The 14,350-nt window shown below is 39.0% G+C and overlaps 3 protein-coding genes across 3 annotated transcripts; 2 read left to right on the forward strand and 1 right to left on the reverse strand.

The window, feature by feature from the left end:
* The first annotated feature begins 9,297 nt into the window (after nt 1–9,297).
* LOC103952270 (21 kDa protein-like) lies at nt 9,298–10,238 on the forward strand. Its single transcript, XM_048579981.1, has one exon. It carries the CDS (start codon nt 9,346–9,348, stop codon nt 9,949–9,951), a length of 606 nt encoding a protein of 201 aa, XP_048435938.1. The 5' UTR covers nt 9,298–9,345; the 3' UTR covers nt 9,952–10,238.
* A 148-nt stretch (nt 10,239–10,386) lies between these two features.
* On the forward strand, nt 10,387–11,523 carry LOC108867600 (pectinesterase inhibitor 10). Its single transcript, XM_048579983.1, is given in 2 exon segments — nt 10,387–10,994; nt 10,997–11,523. Coding segments are annotated over 2 exon segments (591 nt in total). The 5' UTR covers nt 10,387–10,753; the 3' UTR covers nt 11,347–11,523.
* LOC103952273 (alternative NAD(P)H-ubiquinone oxidoreductase C1, chloroplastic/mitochondrial) lies at nt 11,449–14,251 on the reverse strand. The gene is made up of 2 exons (XM_009363837.3): nt 14,001–14,251; nt 11,449–13,113 (listed from the first exon to the last, which is right to left on the reverse strand). Exon 2 carries the CDS (start codon nt 13,100–13,102, stop codon nt 11,534–11,536), a length of 1,569 nt encoding a protein of 522 aa, XP_009362112.2. The 5' UTR covers nt 13,103–13,113; nt 14,001–14,251; the 3' UTR covers nt 11,449–11,533.
* Nucleotides 14,252–14,350: the final 99 nt, after the last annotated feature.

The raw sequence follows: 14,350 nt of genomic DNA on the forward strand, positions 1-14,350 counted from the left end.
AAATACAAAGCCTTGTAAAATGACTGTTGTGTGTACTAACTTCCCTCCATCTTCTTCTCCCCTCCCTCCTCTGTAAGTCTTTTTCTCCTCCGCGAGAGTTCTCCTCTCTCTTTTGTGAGAGTCTCTCTCTCCTCCATGAGAGTTCCTCTCTCCATTGGTGAGAGATCAATTTGCTTCATTAGCCTCCTTCTTCTTCCACGATTTCTTCTTGAGTTTGATTTCAATCTTGCTCTATCCCAAATCCACCAAATCAAACCTTAGACTTGCTAGACCCCTCATCTTCTTCAACCCTGCTCCCAATTGCTGCCCCCGCTACCATTATGAATTTATGAGAGTTGGTGAAATGCTTCCCTAACAATCATCATCGATTTCCATACGTTCTTCACTGCTTTTTAAAATTTTCGTCCCATTATTTTCTCCCTTCCCTATCTGCAAACTGCTTTCTTTCAAACCCACAGATCCATCTTTCTCCATATCCGTCATCTACCTTTCCACCCCACAGTTCATTCCCCCATAACCTCGGCTTTGTTCTAAGAACAGCACACCAATGATTGGCATCATATTTGGATCATCCCTTTAGAGCAACTCCACCGTAGGTGGATGCTCGGGGTACAGGCCAGAGAAAAGGGGCCCGAGGCCCTGTGGACCGGCTCCAGCATGAAAGAGCCCGAGTGGAGGTGGAGACCCAAGCTCCGGGCCCGTGAAGAATGGCCAGCCCAAGAGCCCGAGTGAATGTGACGTCAGGGCTGACGTTAGCCTGGCGTCAAGCCTTTTTTTATTTTTTTTCTGTCAGGCGCATGCACCCCACTCGCGTGTAGGGGCGCGTCGCCGACACAAATTTAGAAAAATCAGTCACTTTTTCAATTACCATTGGGAAGCCACGTGGCTTCCCACGGTCCGTTCGATCTCAACGGTAAAAAAAATAAAAAAAGTCTTATGTAATATCCACCGTTCGATCTGAGATCAACGGTCGATATTAATATGCTTTATAAATAAATAAATAAAAGAAAAATAGTTTTAAAATTAAGAAAAGTTACCGTTGTGACACATGGCACAATCTGGAGTGTTAGAATTCAAATTTTTTTATATCCAACGACAGAGATTAATTAGTTGAATAAAAATTAAAAAAAAAAATTGTTCGAAAAAAAAATTGTTTTTACTTTTCTATAAATACCTTCTCATTATCATCTACCTTACACTACAATTTCATATTTTCTCAACTACTTTCAATCACATTCCTTTCTTTCTCTCAAAGTTTCAATCCATTTTTTTTCAACAAAATGACTACTGGTGCAGGTACAAATTGGTCGCTTCTTGAAGATGTTGCGTTGTGTACTAGCTGGGTTGAAGTTACTCATAGTTCGCTTACAGGTAATGAGGTGCAGTTGCAAGAAATGTGGAGTCTTATCCATACCAATTATCTTGAGAAAATTGGTGGGAAAAGAACCAAAGAATCGATGTCCAGTCGTTGAAAATTACTTAGCCAATCGTTTAGTACGTGGAGAGACGCCTTGGTACAAGCTAGTAGTAATATTCGAAGTGGGGAAAATTACTCGGATCAGGTAACAATATATTATTCATTTGTTTGTACTATATCCAAATTTACATTATAATTATTTGTTTGTATTATTTATTTTTTACCTACTTACATTATAATTATTTGTTTGTATTATTTATTTGTTACCTACTTACATTATAATTATTTGTTTGTATTATTTATTTGTTACCTATTTTTATTATAATTATTTCTTCTCCCGCATTGTGTAGGAACTTCATGCACAAGCTTGGTACGGTGCCAAAACCAAAAGCAAAAATAAAGCATTCAACCAAAACCAAAATCATGAACAACACCCCTCTACACTCTACACCCGATCATGTCTCGCATGTTCATGAAGATGATGCAGAAGAAGTGCCTGAAACGCCTCTCCTTGAACAAGCGTTAGGTTCGACCCGTTATCCAATTAGGCCTTAATGTAAGAAGGCTTCAAAGAGAAAAGGGAGTGCTTCCAAGAATGATTATGCAAAGTTCATGGAAGAACTTACTTACCAGGGTGAATTGACTTTGGTGAGGGAAATGGTGAAATATGAGGCTGATAAGGTTAGAGAGGACGCAAAAGCTGCAGCTATTGAGAGAGAATTTCAGGCTAATGAGAGAAAAAGACAGCTACTTAGGCAAGAAAGGGAACATGTTAGAGAAGAAAGACGGGCACAATGAGATCGTGAGATTATGAACACGCCTTTAGAAGGGAAGTCTCCAAATTCTAAATTTTTTTGGAAGTCAGAGAAAGCGGACATGGTGCAAAGGAGGTGTGCAAGAGAAGCAAGAGCAAGCCAAGATGGTCCTAGCACCACAAGAGAAGATCATCCTAGCACCACAAATTGGTTAAGTGATGATGAATAGAGTAGTTTTTGTAATCGGAGCCCATAATTTTCCAATCACTTTCGGTTGTAATTTATTATTTATTGAATATAGTACTTTATGTTGTTTCCAATTTATTGAATATTTATTCAAATGAATTTGGTAAGTTATTTATACTAAGAGAATATTTATTCAAATGACAAAAACACATCAAATAAAATTACATAAGCATACCGAATAATAAAAAACTCACTAAAGCTGAACTAAAAAAATTACATAAACATACCAAATAATAAAACACACCAAATAAAATTACATAAACATACCAAATAATAAAACACACCAAATAAAATAACATAAACATACCAAATTCAAAAAAACACACTAAATGAACTTAATTATCTTCAGCTTATTTCAATGCCCAATGGTGCTCTATCAAGTCAATTTGTCGGGCATTGTGCATGTCTGGCATTTGAAATGCAGTATATCGTTGAATGAGCCTTTCATTGTAACGTCCATCCCTTTGTAACGGTCATGTTGCATGGGCTCATCGGTGGCGTCATGAGCACAATATATACGTGTTCTTGAATTGTTCATCGTCTCTGGCTCATATTCATCAACGGCTTCATAATCGTACTCATCTTCCACAATCATGTTGTGAAGAATGATGCACGTCATCATGAAAGATCGAAGCGACTCTACATCAAACAATCTAGCTGCACCCCTAACGATCGCCCAGCGAGCTTGGAGGATACCGAAACAACGCTCCACATCCTTCTTGCACCCCTCTTGACAGCTTGCAAAGTGTTTTTCCTTTGCACTTTGCGGATGTGGCACTGTTTTGACAAATGTTGACCACCTTGGGTAAATGCCGTCAGCTAGGTAGTATGGCCAGTCGTACATACGTCCGTTGACCTCATACGTGACTTTTGGTGCCTTTCCTTGCAGGACATCGTTGAACATTGGGGATTGGGCAAGGACGTTAATGTCATTTTGAGCTCCCGGAACCCCGAAAAAGGCGTGCCAAATCCATGTATCAAAGGATGCCACCGCCTCCAAAATGATACTTTTTGCTCCTTTTCTTTCCCCATAAGTGCCTTGCCATGCACTTGGACAATTTTTTCACGTTCAATGCATACAATCAATGCTTCCAATCATCCCAGGAAAACCACGCATCTCGGCCTTCTTCAAAAGCCGTTCCAAGTCCATGTTTGTAGGTTTTCGGAGGTACTCTGCGGTGTAGATAGATTCGATTACTCTGCAAAACCTCATCAGGGACTCAAGAATGGTTGATTTCCCCATCCTCGTTATCTTATCCACTTGGTCTGCAGATGCTCCATAGGCAAGCATCCGCAAGGCAGTAGTAATTTTTTGCTGAGGAAGGAGACCCATAGCACCAAAAGCATCCTTTTTTGCACAAAGTAAGAATCATGGTTGCAAACAGCAATCATGATTTTGTTGAATAAATGTCAGTCCATTCTAAAACAACGTCTAAAGTACGTATCAGGGAATGCACTATTAGGGACAAAATAAACGTCCAAAAGTTCCATACCTCGTCGTTGCCTACTTCTATCAAGGTTTCTGGAACGGCTGGGCCTGCAGATTTGAGCCACAGCTTGGATGACTCGATGGGAATGTGAGGCTTTGCCCATTCTTACTTCGTCATCTCTCTTTTTACGCTCCTTATCCTCTTCCCTCTCATTTTTTGCCACCTGGAGATTGAACATTCATTCTGATTGGTTAAACAATTCTTTCTCTTCTTGATCGAGTTCCCACATCATCCTTGAGGAAGAAGAAGACATTGTAAGAAAGAAGCAGAAACTATGAATAATGATATAGATTTTTGTGAAGAAGGAAGCATAAACTATGAATAATGATATAGATCTGGAGAAAATTGGTGTGAGATTTGTGAGGATGGATGGTGGATTATATAGAGGATTCATAAAGGATTAGGTTGTAGATAATGCCACGTGGCATGCCGTCATTCGTTAAAAATCTGATGGAAATCTATCCTCAAAGATTGTAAACAGATTATGACACGTGGCACGACATGATTGGTTACTAATCTCATCAGAAATCCATCACCAATAATTGTATTTTAGGATAATGACACGTGGTATGCCGTCATTCGTTAAAAATCTGATGGAAATCTATCCTCAAAGATTGTAACAGATTATGACACATGGCGCGACATGATTGGTTAATAATCTTATCAGAAATCCATCACCAATAATTGTATTTTCGGATAATGACACGTGGCGCAACGAGTACGATTAAAAATCTTATCGGAAATCCATCCCCAATAATTGTCTTTTCGGATTTTATGACAAGTGGCACAACGAGAACGATTAAAAATCTTATCCGAAATTATAATTAAAATTATTTTGTATTATTTTATAAATAAAAAAAATACAAATATTTTATTGCATATTGCCAGGGCTATTGAAGTGTAACGGTGGAGATGCAAAAGGCGATTACTGTTCATTAAGGGCAGTTACTGTTCACCAGGTGGATTGAATAGTGAATAACCTGGGGGGAGGGAACGCTGGAGTTGCTCTTAATGCTTCTTACCCGATTACCTCTAAAGCTTCCTGACCAAGCTCTGTGCTACTGTTTTGGCGCCCCTAAAATGCTTTTAAAAATACCAATTCCCTCTCCTTCTTCCCTATCCTCTCTGCTCGTTTCCTGCTTCTCTTTCTGTGTCTTTCTGTTAATCGACATTGTCGTCGTTAGAACTCTAACCAGCAGAGCCATAGAGCAGCTGAGCAATCAGAAGACTGCCCGGCAACAAGACGAACTCCAAGAAATGCACCATGGTCCTGTCCCCGTAAAAAAACTTTGGGTAAACCAATTTCAAATTCACACTTGTTTCGAGCAATTGAACGGCTTCCTCATGTGGGTCCTTTTTCAATCTACCTCCGATGAGGTTTTGTTGCTCAGATTCGAAATTTAAGAAATGGGTTATCATTTTCTTTGAAATTGGGTTTGAATTTCTGTGAATTGTTGTTCAAGATTGTATATTTTATATGGATTTTTCGTAATTACAATGAATTATCCATCTTGGGTTTTGTTATTTACCCATTATGATATGATAAACCCCAGCCAACTACCGACCCCATTTTTATTTCCAATTTCACATGGGTTTTTATTTTTTGAGGTAATCGGGTTCTCTGGGTGCCAAAGCAGCTTGCTAGGGAAACTTTGGAGATAATGGGGTTGCCGGGGCCGGTGGGAGGTGACGCCGACAACGACTGTGAAGAAAGAAGGGATGAAGGGTTGGGTGGGCACAGAGGAGAGAAGGGATGGAGGTTTGGGTGGGAGTGGGGGTTAGAGTAGCTCCACCGGAGCTGATAGCCCGATGGACTGCCTAACAAACAGTCCCAAATAGCCTGAGCAAGAAGGTCCAGCCCAAGCTGGCGATTGAGCCCGAGGGAGAAGCCTGTGGGGAGTTGCTGGCCCGAGAGCCTGGAGTAGATATGCTGTAAGGCTAACGTTGCCCTGACGTCAGCCACGTTCAGCTTCTTTTTTGCATCAGGCACTGGGGTTCACGTACACATGCTTTCGTCAGTGACCATTGGAGGCCACGTGGCACCTCCTAGCCCGTTGGATCTCAACGATAATTTTTTCTATACTATTGGATTTCCAACAGTAATAAAAATTTTAAAACCTTATTTAATTTTAGCTATTGGATTTGAGATCAACGGTCCACGTTATTCACCTTTATAAATTAAAAAAAACAGTTTAAAATTGTGTAATCATACCGTTGTGTCACGTGTTACAATCTGGAGTGTTGGAATTCAAATTTTTTTTAATCCAACGATAAAGATTAATTATATGAATAAAAAAATAAAAAAATGTAAAAAATAAATAAAAATCCAAAAAAAAAAAATTTGAAGAATTAAAAAAAAAATTGATTTTACTTTTCTATAAATACCTTCTCACTATCTTCTACCTTACACCACAATTTCATATTTTCTCAACTACTTTCAACCACATTCCTATCTTTCTCTCAAAGTTTCAATACAATTTTTTTCCAACAAAATGGCTAATGATGCAGATAAGAATTGGATGCTCATTGAAGATGTTGCATTGTGTACTAGCTGGGTTGAAGTTACTTATGATTCGATTATGGATAATGAGATGCAGTTGCGAGAAATGTAGAGTCTTATTCATACCAATTATCTTGAGAAAATGGGTGGGAAAAGAACCAAAGAATCGATATCCAGTTGTTGGAAAATACTTAGCCAATCGTTTAGTATGTGGAGAGACGAAAGCCCACGGAGCGCTTAACAAGTGGGTGTCGTGGGGCCTAAGCCCAAAACTCGGCTGGACAGGAGGCGAGCCAAGTCACAAGAGGAAGGTGGCCAGCCTTCCTAGGCTGCTGCATCCGGTGATTTGCATGCACGGGTGTACCATCCACATGGAATGGGATCCAATGCGGCGCAACCATGAGGGCTGGATCCACTGCTTCGTGTTGCAAAGGGACACCAAAGCCTTACAAGCTAGTGTGATGCGGGCCGAGTGATGTAGCTTTGAGCTACTGCAGGCGGAGGCAAAAACCAAGCCCAAAGGGCAGTAGGTAGATCAAAACACCCTAGCGCAGCTGGGTGTTGTCGCCGGAGAATGTGACCGGTGATTGCGCTTCAGGCGACTGCGTTTTTGGGTTGGGGACCTAGGTGCCAGTTCGTGGTTCGATGGAGAAGCGATATTCTCAACGTTCACACCCAAAAACCCTAGATTCGATGGCCAAATCAGTGTTCTACAATGAATGCAGGTCGGGAAAGTGAGCACGTGGCGTGGAGTGGTTGCAGGCCAAGCACTGCCGTGGTTTTGGGGACGGAGACGCCAAGGAATGATGTCGGGGTTTTGGTTTTGAGGCTTGAAGCCCATGGCTCCTAGGCTGGGTTCTCGGCTTGGTGGCTCGACGGCGCGGCTTCAAGTCGCTACTCTCTATGTTCCAAAAAAGATCTATTAGGGCTGCAAAATTATCAAGATAATAATTGTTGTTTTGGCATATCTTGATTGTAATGATATTGATGAACTGGTTTGTAGCAGAAAATTTCACGTTAGATTCTTTAGCATAGCGGAGGGGTGTGTTGATAGCGTATTGTGGCCAATTTATTTGACATGGGGGAAAGATGGTGCGGCAAGAGAGAGAGAGAGTGGAAAAAGTGTAAGGATTTCTCTATGTGTATGAGATATGTTATTCTCCTTCTATAGTGCCTTTATTTATAGTAATAAAGATGAGAGGAATACTTGGATCCTCCAAATAAATACAATCCTAGTAGGAAAAAAAAATACTAATAACTAAATTTATCTACGATTTACACCATCACATTTTAATATAATACGTATAACAAGTTACCCCTCCATCATTTTATGAATCTAAGTTAATAAATATTAAAAACAAACCCGATCGATCACTTTAAATTTTTAGAGGGTCCAACTTCCAAAAGAAAGATGGCTGAAAAGGCAACGCAACCTCCCATAGCGATTATTGACGGGCACGATTCTATTGTATGCTAATAATCTTGATTGGAATTGAAAGCACTAGTGAATGTGATGGATTAGTTCTTATTTGGGGAGGGTGTTATGTTTGGTCTCCAAATTTAATCCATCTTCCAAATAATTGCACATTTTTAGTGATTGATTTATGACCATGTCGAAAGGAAGAACGTCTTCTAAACTACATGCGGGCCCCATAAACTTTAAAAGAATCCATTCAATCATACAAATTACAATTATATGATACGTGGTTTTATTAGCTAGCATGAGCTGACTTTGGAACAATAGTCATTCACGGGGAAGAAGAACCCTTTTTATTATTTTTAGCTACCCTTAAAAGAACTCGAACTTAATTTTTATTTGCTTGTTGTAACTTAAAAGTCGTTACTTTATTCTCTGAAACTCAAAGTTCGCTTCAATTTGCTTCTTGGAACTCGAATTTGTTCCCATTTTATCTTGAAACTTGAAAAATCATGTCTATAAAACTTAAAAATCGCTCCACATTATCTTAGATCTATTAATCTCTTATATGAGTTTAATTTGGGTGCACCATGCTAATCAATTTATTTATTTATTTATTTTTTTCAACTCTTCAATTTCTTTTAAATTTAATACTCTATGACGCATAATAGAGATCCATAATCAAATTTTATTGCACATGTGACATGTCTTATATGGTGTTGGGTCCCACATACATTTTAAGAGGCTACCATATTAACTAGAAATACAGAGTTTGACATTGATCAAAAATCTTAGAGAATGAAAGAAGGTCGAAGAACCAAAGGAAAAATCTCAGAGAACTTAGAGAGGAAAAATACTTCACGACTCTTGTATTTTTTATTAATTGAAGAGTTATTACAAGAGAATCCAATATAAAGGACTACCACTACTTTCTTAATGACTAAGCTACCCCTCAACATATCTCACTAAATCTTATCAAAAGTTTTAAGTAAAAGAGAGTTCCCAATTCAAAGTGAAGTGAATTTTGAGTTTTAGGGAGTAAAATTGTGACTTTTGAATTACATGAGGCAAAGTAAGATCAAAATAGAGTTTCATGAAGTGCAGCTAAAATTAAGCATGTTAGTTATACAAAAATAAAAATTGGCTTTTATTATTTAAATATTTTTAATTCAAATGGCAATATTTAATTAGACTTGTAGGACTCAATTATGTACCACATCACCAAAAACAAAACTTTTGACAAAATTATGACAGAAGTACCACATTGATTTGCGACATTTATTTTCAAGGACTACATTGATTGTACATTGAATCGATTTTCAATTTTAAAAACTATCTTGATAGGGTGAGTCAGTTTCCAGCTTTCAACGACCGATTGTGATAAAAACTCTTTTGTTTTGCTTCCTAAAAAATGGAAACCTCATAGCTTTAGCTTCCTTTTATATATATATATATATATGACCCTTTTGCTCTACAAACTCATCAAGCTCTCTATCTATATATGACCCCTTTCCTAAAAAATGGAAGGCCATCATCTTATTCCTTTAGTAGTACTATTAGCTCTGCTTAATCCCCAATTATGCAGTGCTAATGAACTTCCCAGCAAATCCAACACTCAGTACATAAAAAGATCTTGCAGCGTCACAACTTATCCGAAATTGTGCTACAACTCGCTCTCAATCTACGCCGGAAAAATCAAGACCAACCCGAAAGTACTAGCACGAACTGCTCTCAATGTGACCATTGCAGCAACCCAAGAAACATATGTGACCATGAAAAGGTTGTCGAAAACCCACGGTTTGAATCCCATAGAGGCTGCAGCAGCGCTCGACTGTGTGGAGGAGATTGGAGATGCTGTTGACGAGGTCCAAAAATCAATCGATGAATTTGGTCATGTAGCTAGAGGATCAAATTTCTGGGTTCAAATGAGTGACATTCAAACATGGGTTAGTGCTGCATTAACAGATGAGGACACCTGCATGGATGGCTTTGATGAACATCACATGAGTGGAAGAGTGGAGAGTCTTGTCCGTCGGTACATAGTGAACGTTGCACATCTTACGAGCAATGCTTTGGCACTCATCAACAGCTACGCCTCGGCGTCAAATGAACCGTTGTTGCCTTAGATTCTGTGTGGTTCTCAGGAAAGGTATGACGGTCGTAGAAAATAAATTCTACGACCGAAACGGGTTACTTGGTACTCAAGAAAGAAAGAAAAAACCCAACATTTGGTATGTGAGAAATTGCTTTTGGTTTTTGTGAGTGAGTGTTATATTCAAGAAGACCAACTCTGTTTTTTATGATTTTTTTTTTTTTTTTTTTTTTTTTAATTTTGTTGGGAGTATGAAATATTGGAAAGTAAATAGCCAGATGTACACTACGCCAAGATGAATATCAAGCCATAATTATTTTATAGGTCTTTCTTCTTCTTTTTTTATTTATATATTTAATTGTATTTTTATTTATATATTTTTATAAACATAGTGCAATAAAGAAACCCAATTAAAAGAATTTACACATGAAAGAAAACATAATAATATAGTGTGTGTGTGTGTGTGTGTGCGCGCGTGTGTGTGTATGTTTTTTTTTTTTTTTTTTTGTTTTTTTGAATACGGATTAGTACAATAAGTTTATTGCAACTCAATACTGTTAGATGCAGATGAAGTTTTATTTAAATTCAATGTCATGTAATGCTACCGTCCTCGAATAATTTGCAGTGGAATCGGTCTTTAATAATTCCTCTCGGCCCTTGATGGCATTGACTAACTGTTCCTGGTTTGATTCTTATGATCTGAGGGAGTGGATTTAGCAGTGGTGCTGCTAGGATCTCTCTCTCTCTCTCTCTCTCTCTCTCTCTCTCTCTGTACTCTTCTCTTTACAAAATTCCCCTATCAACTCAAACCAAAAAGGAACAGGAGAGGGAGAGAAATGGAAGGTTATCTTCTGCATGCAGTAGTGGCTCTGTCCATTCTCCAATTATTCAACTCTAGCACAGCCATCGGATTATTTCCTCCGACAGAAACAAACACCGACTACATAAAAACATCATGCAAAGTCACAATGTATCCTAGGTTGTGCTACAACTCCCTCTCAATCTACGCGGGCAAAATCCAGACCAACCCAAAAGAACTAGTTCATACCTCCCTCAATGTCACCCTTGCGTTCACCCAAGCATGAAAAGACCATTGAAAGTCTACAGTTTGAACCACAATGCATCTGCAGCATTGGTTGACTGCGCGGAGGAGCTTGGTGACGCAGTCGAGATGCTCCAACAGTCGATAGAAGAACTGGGTCGTGTAGATGGAGCCTCCAGCTCCAGGCTTCAGTTGAGTAATATCCAAACCTGGGTTAGTGCCGCATTGATGAACGAGGATACCTGCGTGGATGGCTTTGCCAATCTTCCTTTGAATGGCAAAGTGGAAACTACTGCTCACAGGCACGTAACAAAAGCTGCGCATCTGACAATCAATGCCTTGGCACTCGTCAATGCCTATGCCTCAGCTAAAACTGCCTCGCCTTAGATCAAACAATGACAAGGGCATGCCAATAAATAGAAATTAACTGCTGTGTTCTATTAATAATTCATATGAATACTGTAGAATTTTAATAAATAAAACCTGAAATGACGTCAATGGTAACAGATTTTTACCAACAATCGAATTCTTTACAACTATTCAACCATGGTATGTCGGAAAACATAATAATGGTTTATGAGTTTGAAAGGACCTTAGTCAGGGTGCTCTGCAGAGATGCAACCGAATCTATAGCAGATTTTGTGAGCCAGCTGATTCCTACTTTAAGCCTATGCTCATCCGTTGGTAATCTAATCAAGTAAGCTAATTTCCTCGCCGTATGGCCGATAGGACCTTCTAAAGTTAGCCCCTCAATGAAACTTGGAGAAATAGCAGCATCATTTCTTCCCAGAGTTATCATTTCACCTAAATTCTGAAACCTAAACGGTAAAAGAGGGCGGTCATTGATTGCAGCCCACAGATTCCAACCAGCAAAGTCCGCTTGCTGAAAAGCAACCTGTGCGGTGGCAGGAAGAAGCCTTCCATTTGATTCCCTTAGAGCACAAGAGTCACCAACAGCAAATATGCGTGGATGGCCTTTAACGCGAAGATTTTCATCTGTTTCTGCTTGTCCACGAGCATTTAGGGGAAGCTCATGGGGCCTGTCTTCGGGTTCCAGCTTAGGAAGAAGATATTTGTTCCCAACAGTCCATAATACAAGATCTGCTTCCAAAGTTTGACTTTGCGATCCCCTTTGAGCAGGTTGAAGTTCCAATATATATTTCTCGGAATCATGTTCTGCATCAACAGCTCTACGAATACAGTGGACAACATAACCCAACAGAAGTTCAACTTTTCTCGATGTGAGTACTTTAATTGCAGCTTCCCTATTGCCAGGTGGGGCATTCGGGCAGATTGTGGTTTCCACATTAATTGCTTGTACTATACCTCTATCCTGCAGTCTCTCTGATACAGTGGCAGCTAACTCAACTCCAGAGTAACCACAACCAACAACAACCACACGAATCAAAGATTCCTTACGGAAGTTCTTCCTCTCCAATGTTTTTAACTTACGATCTACCTTATCAGCATCCTCCAGGGTGGAGAATGGCAATGCAAACTCTACTGCTCCTGGTACAACATCAAGCTTTGATTCAGCTCCTAAAGCAAGAACCAGCCAGTCGTATTCAACAAGGAGTCCACTCTCAAGTAGCACAGTTCCCCCAAGGCTGGATTGTGTAGGTCCATAATGGTCAGAGGGATACAATAGTTTGGCCTTATCTTGATGGAACAGCACACTTGTATTTGCCAGTAAGTCTGAGAAACGAGGAGCTATCTCCCATGCGTCTACTTCTCCTGAAAGAAGCTCATACAGCATTGGCTTGAAAACAAAGCGTTCGGACTGGTCAACAAGGAGGACCTGAGGTTTCTTGTCATCAGGCCACTCCAAGGATTCTAGTCGTAATGCAGTATATAGACCTCCGAATCCACCACCTAGTATACATATTCTTGGTTTCTTCTTATCCGGCCAAGAATACAATTGAGGTGCAGTTTCAGCTTCAGATAAATCCTTAACACTACCATTCGACCTAGGTGCACTGGAAGCAATCGCAAATCGAAATCCTTTCTGTTGAGAACTGGCAGATAACGTTATCTTGGTCCCACATCTTCTCGAGAAACTAGGAAACAGCCCAGCACAGTGCTTTGCCCTACAATTGAATGGTAAAAGACTTGATGAAGCAGCTAATGCGGGTGATGACATCATTCGGGGTTTATCTGTAAATATCAAAAAAGAGAGGAGCCAACTGAAACTTCACATTTCCTATTGGCGTAATTTTATAAACAAAAGATCCACTGACATCTCTATTGAATATCAAAGCACACACACACACAAACTTATATAATCATGAACATGAAATCCTTGTTCTGCAAAAGGAAACAATAATGCACCATTTGATAACCATTTCATTTTTTTTACTTTGGTTTTCAATTCTTGTGCTTTAAATATGTGAAAGTATATAAAGAACCATTTCATTTTTTTTACTTTGATAACCATTTCATTTGATGACGAAGGGCATTACTATTGGCCAGTCTTGAGAGCGAAAACAACTTAAAATAGTTTTTGGTTTTCTTTTCGTTTTTAGTTTCCAATTCGTGTATCCTCCCTTATAAATTTCTTCAACATTTCTCCCAAAATCCCTCATCCCTTCTCCTATATCCCCCATTTCTCCCATGTATCTACCTTCTATCTCTAACACAAAAAAAACAACAAACTAAGAACGAAATGGTCATCAAACGGGCGCTAAATTGTCAGATTAAACAGTAAACAAGAACAAATGGGGTGAGCCAGGATCCAATTCGGAGTGGACTAAACCGATAACCAATTCATCATACATCACCCAAATGCACCACATTTACCTTAATAAAAGCAGGATTAGTAAATTAACATGCTATCAGTAAGAAATTAAACATAAACAGATAATTCATAAAATAATTATCATATAAAAGCAAATGCACCCTAGTATTCTCATCGTTAAATTTCAAATTAAACCAATATACAATATTTGTAGCAGAAAGGACACAGAAAAACCAGAAACTCAACAAACAAGAAAACTGTAGAAACAAATTAAAAAGAAAAAAGAAAAAGGGAAATTGGAAAGTACCTTTTTGAGTGATGGGTTAAGTCATCACTGATAAGGAACTGAAGAGGCACATGAGCAAGTAGGTAGCTACTGGATAGACACCGACGAAGAAGAAGAAGGAGAAGAAGAAGAGTGCGTTTACGGGCTGGGCTTAGGGGTGAGATGGATTATGGGCTTGCTGAAACAACCCGAACCGACTATTATTTGTGAGGATGTAAATTTGGGATACGTGGCGGCTTGACGTCCCTTTTTATTCTTTATCACCAAAACTTTTACCCAAAATTTTCTCCCCATTTTTTTTTTTTTGGGAGCAATTTGATTATGGTCACAACGTGTATATATATATATATATATATATATATTTTTTTTTT

Source organism: the organism of the source record quoted next, unplaced genomic scaffold (assembly GCF_019419815.1).
Source record: "Pyrus x bretschneideri cultivar Hongxiangsu unplaced genomic scaffold, Pyrus_bretschneideri_v1 Contig14, whole genome shotgun sequence".
In the NCBI taxonomy this organism is placed as follows: domain Eukaryota; kingdom Viridiplantae; phylum Streptophyta; class Magnoliopsida; order Rosales; family Rosaceae; genus Pyrus; species Pyrus x bretschneideri.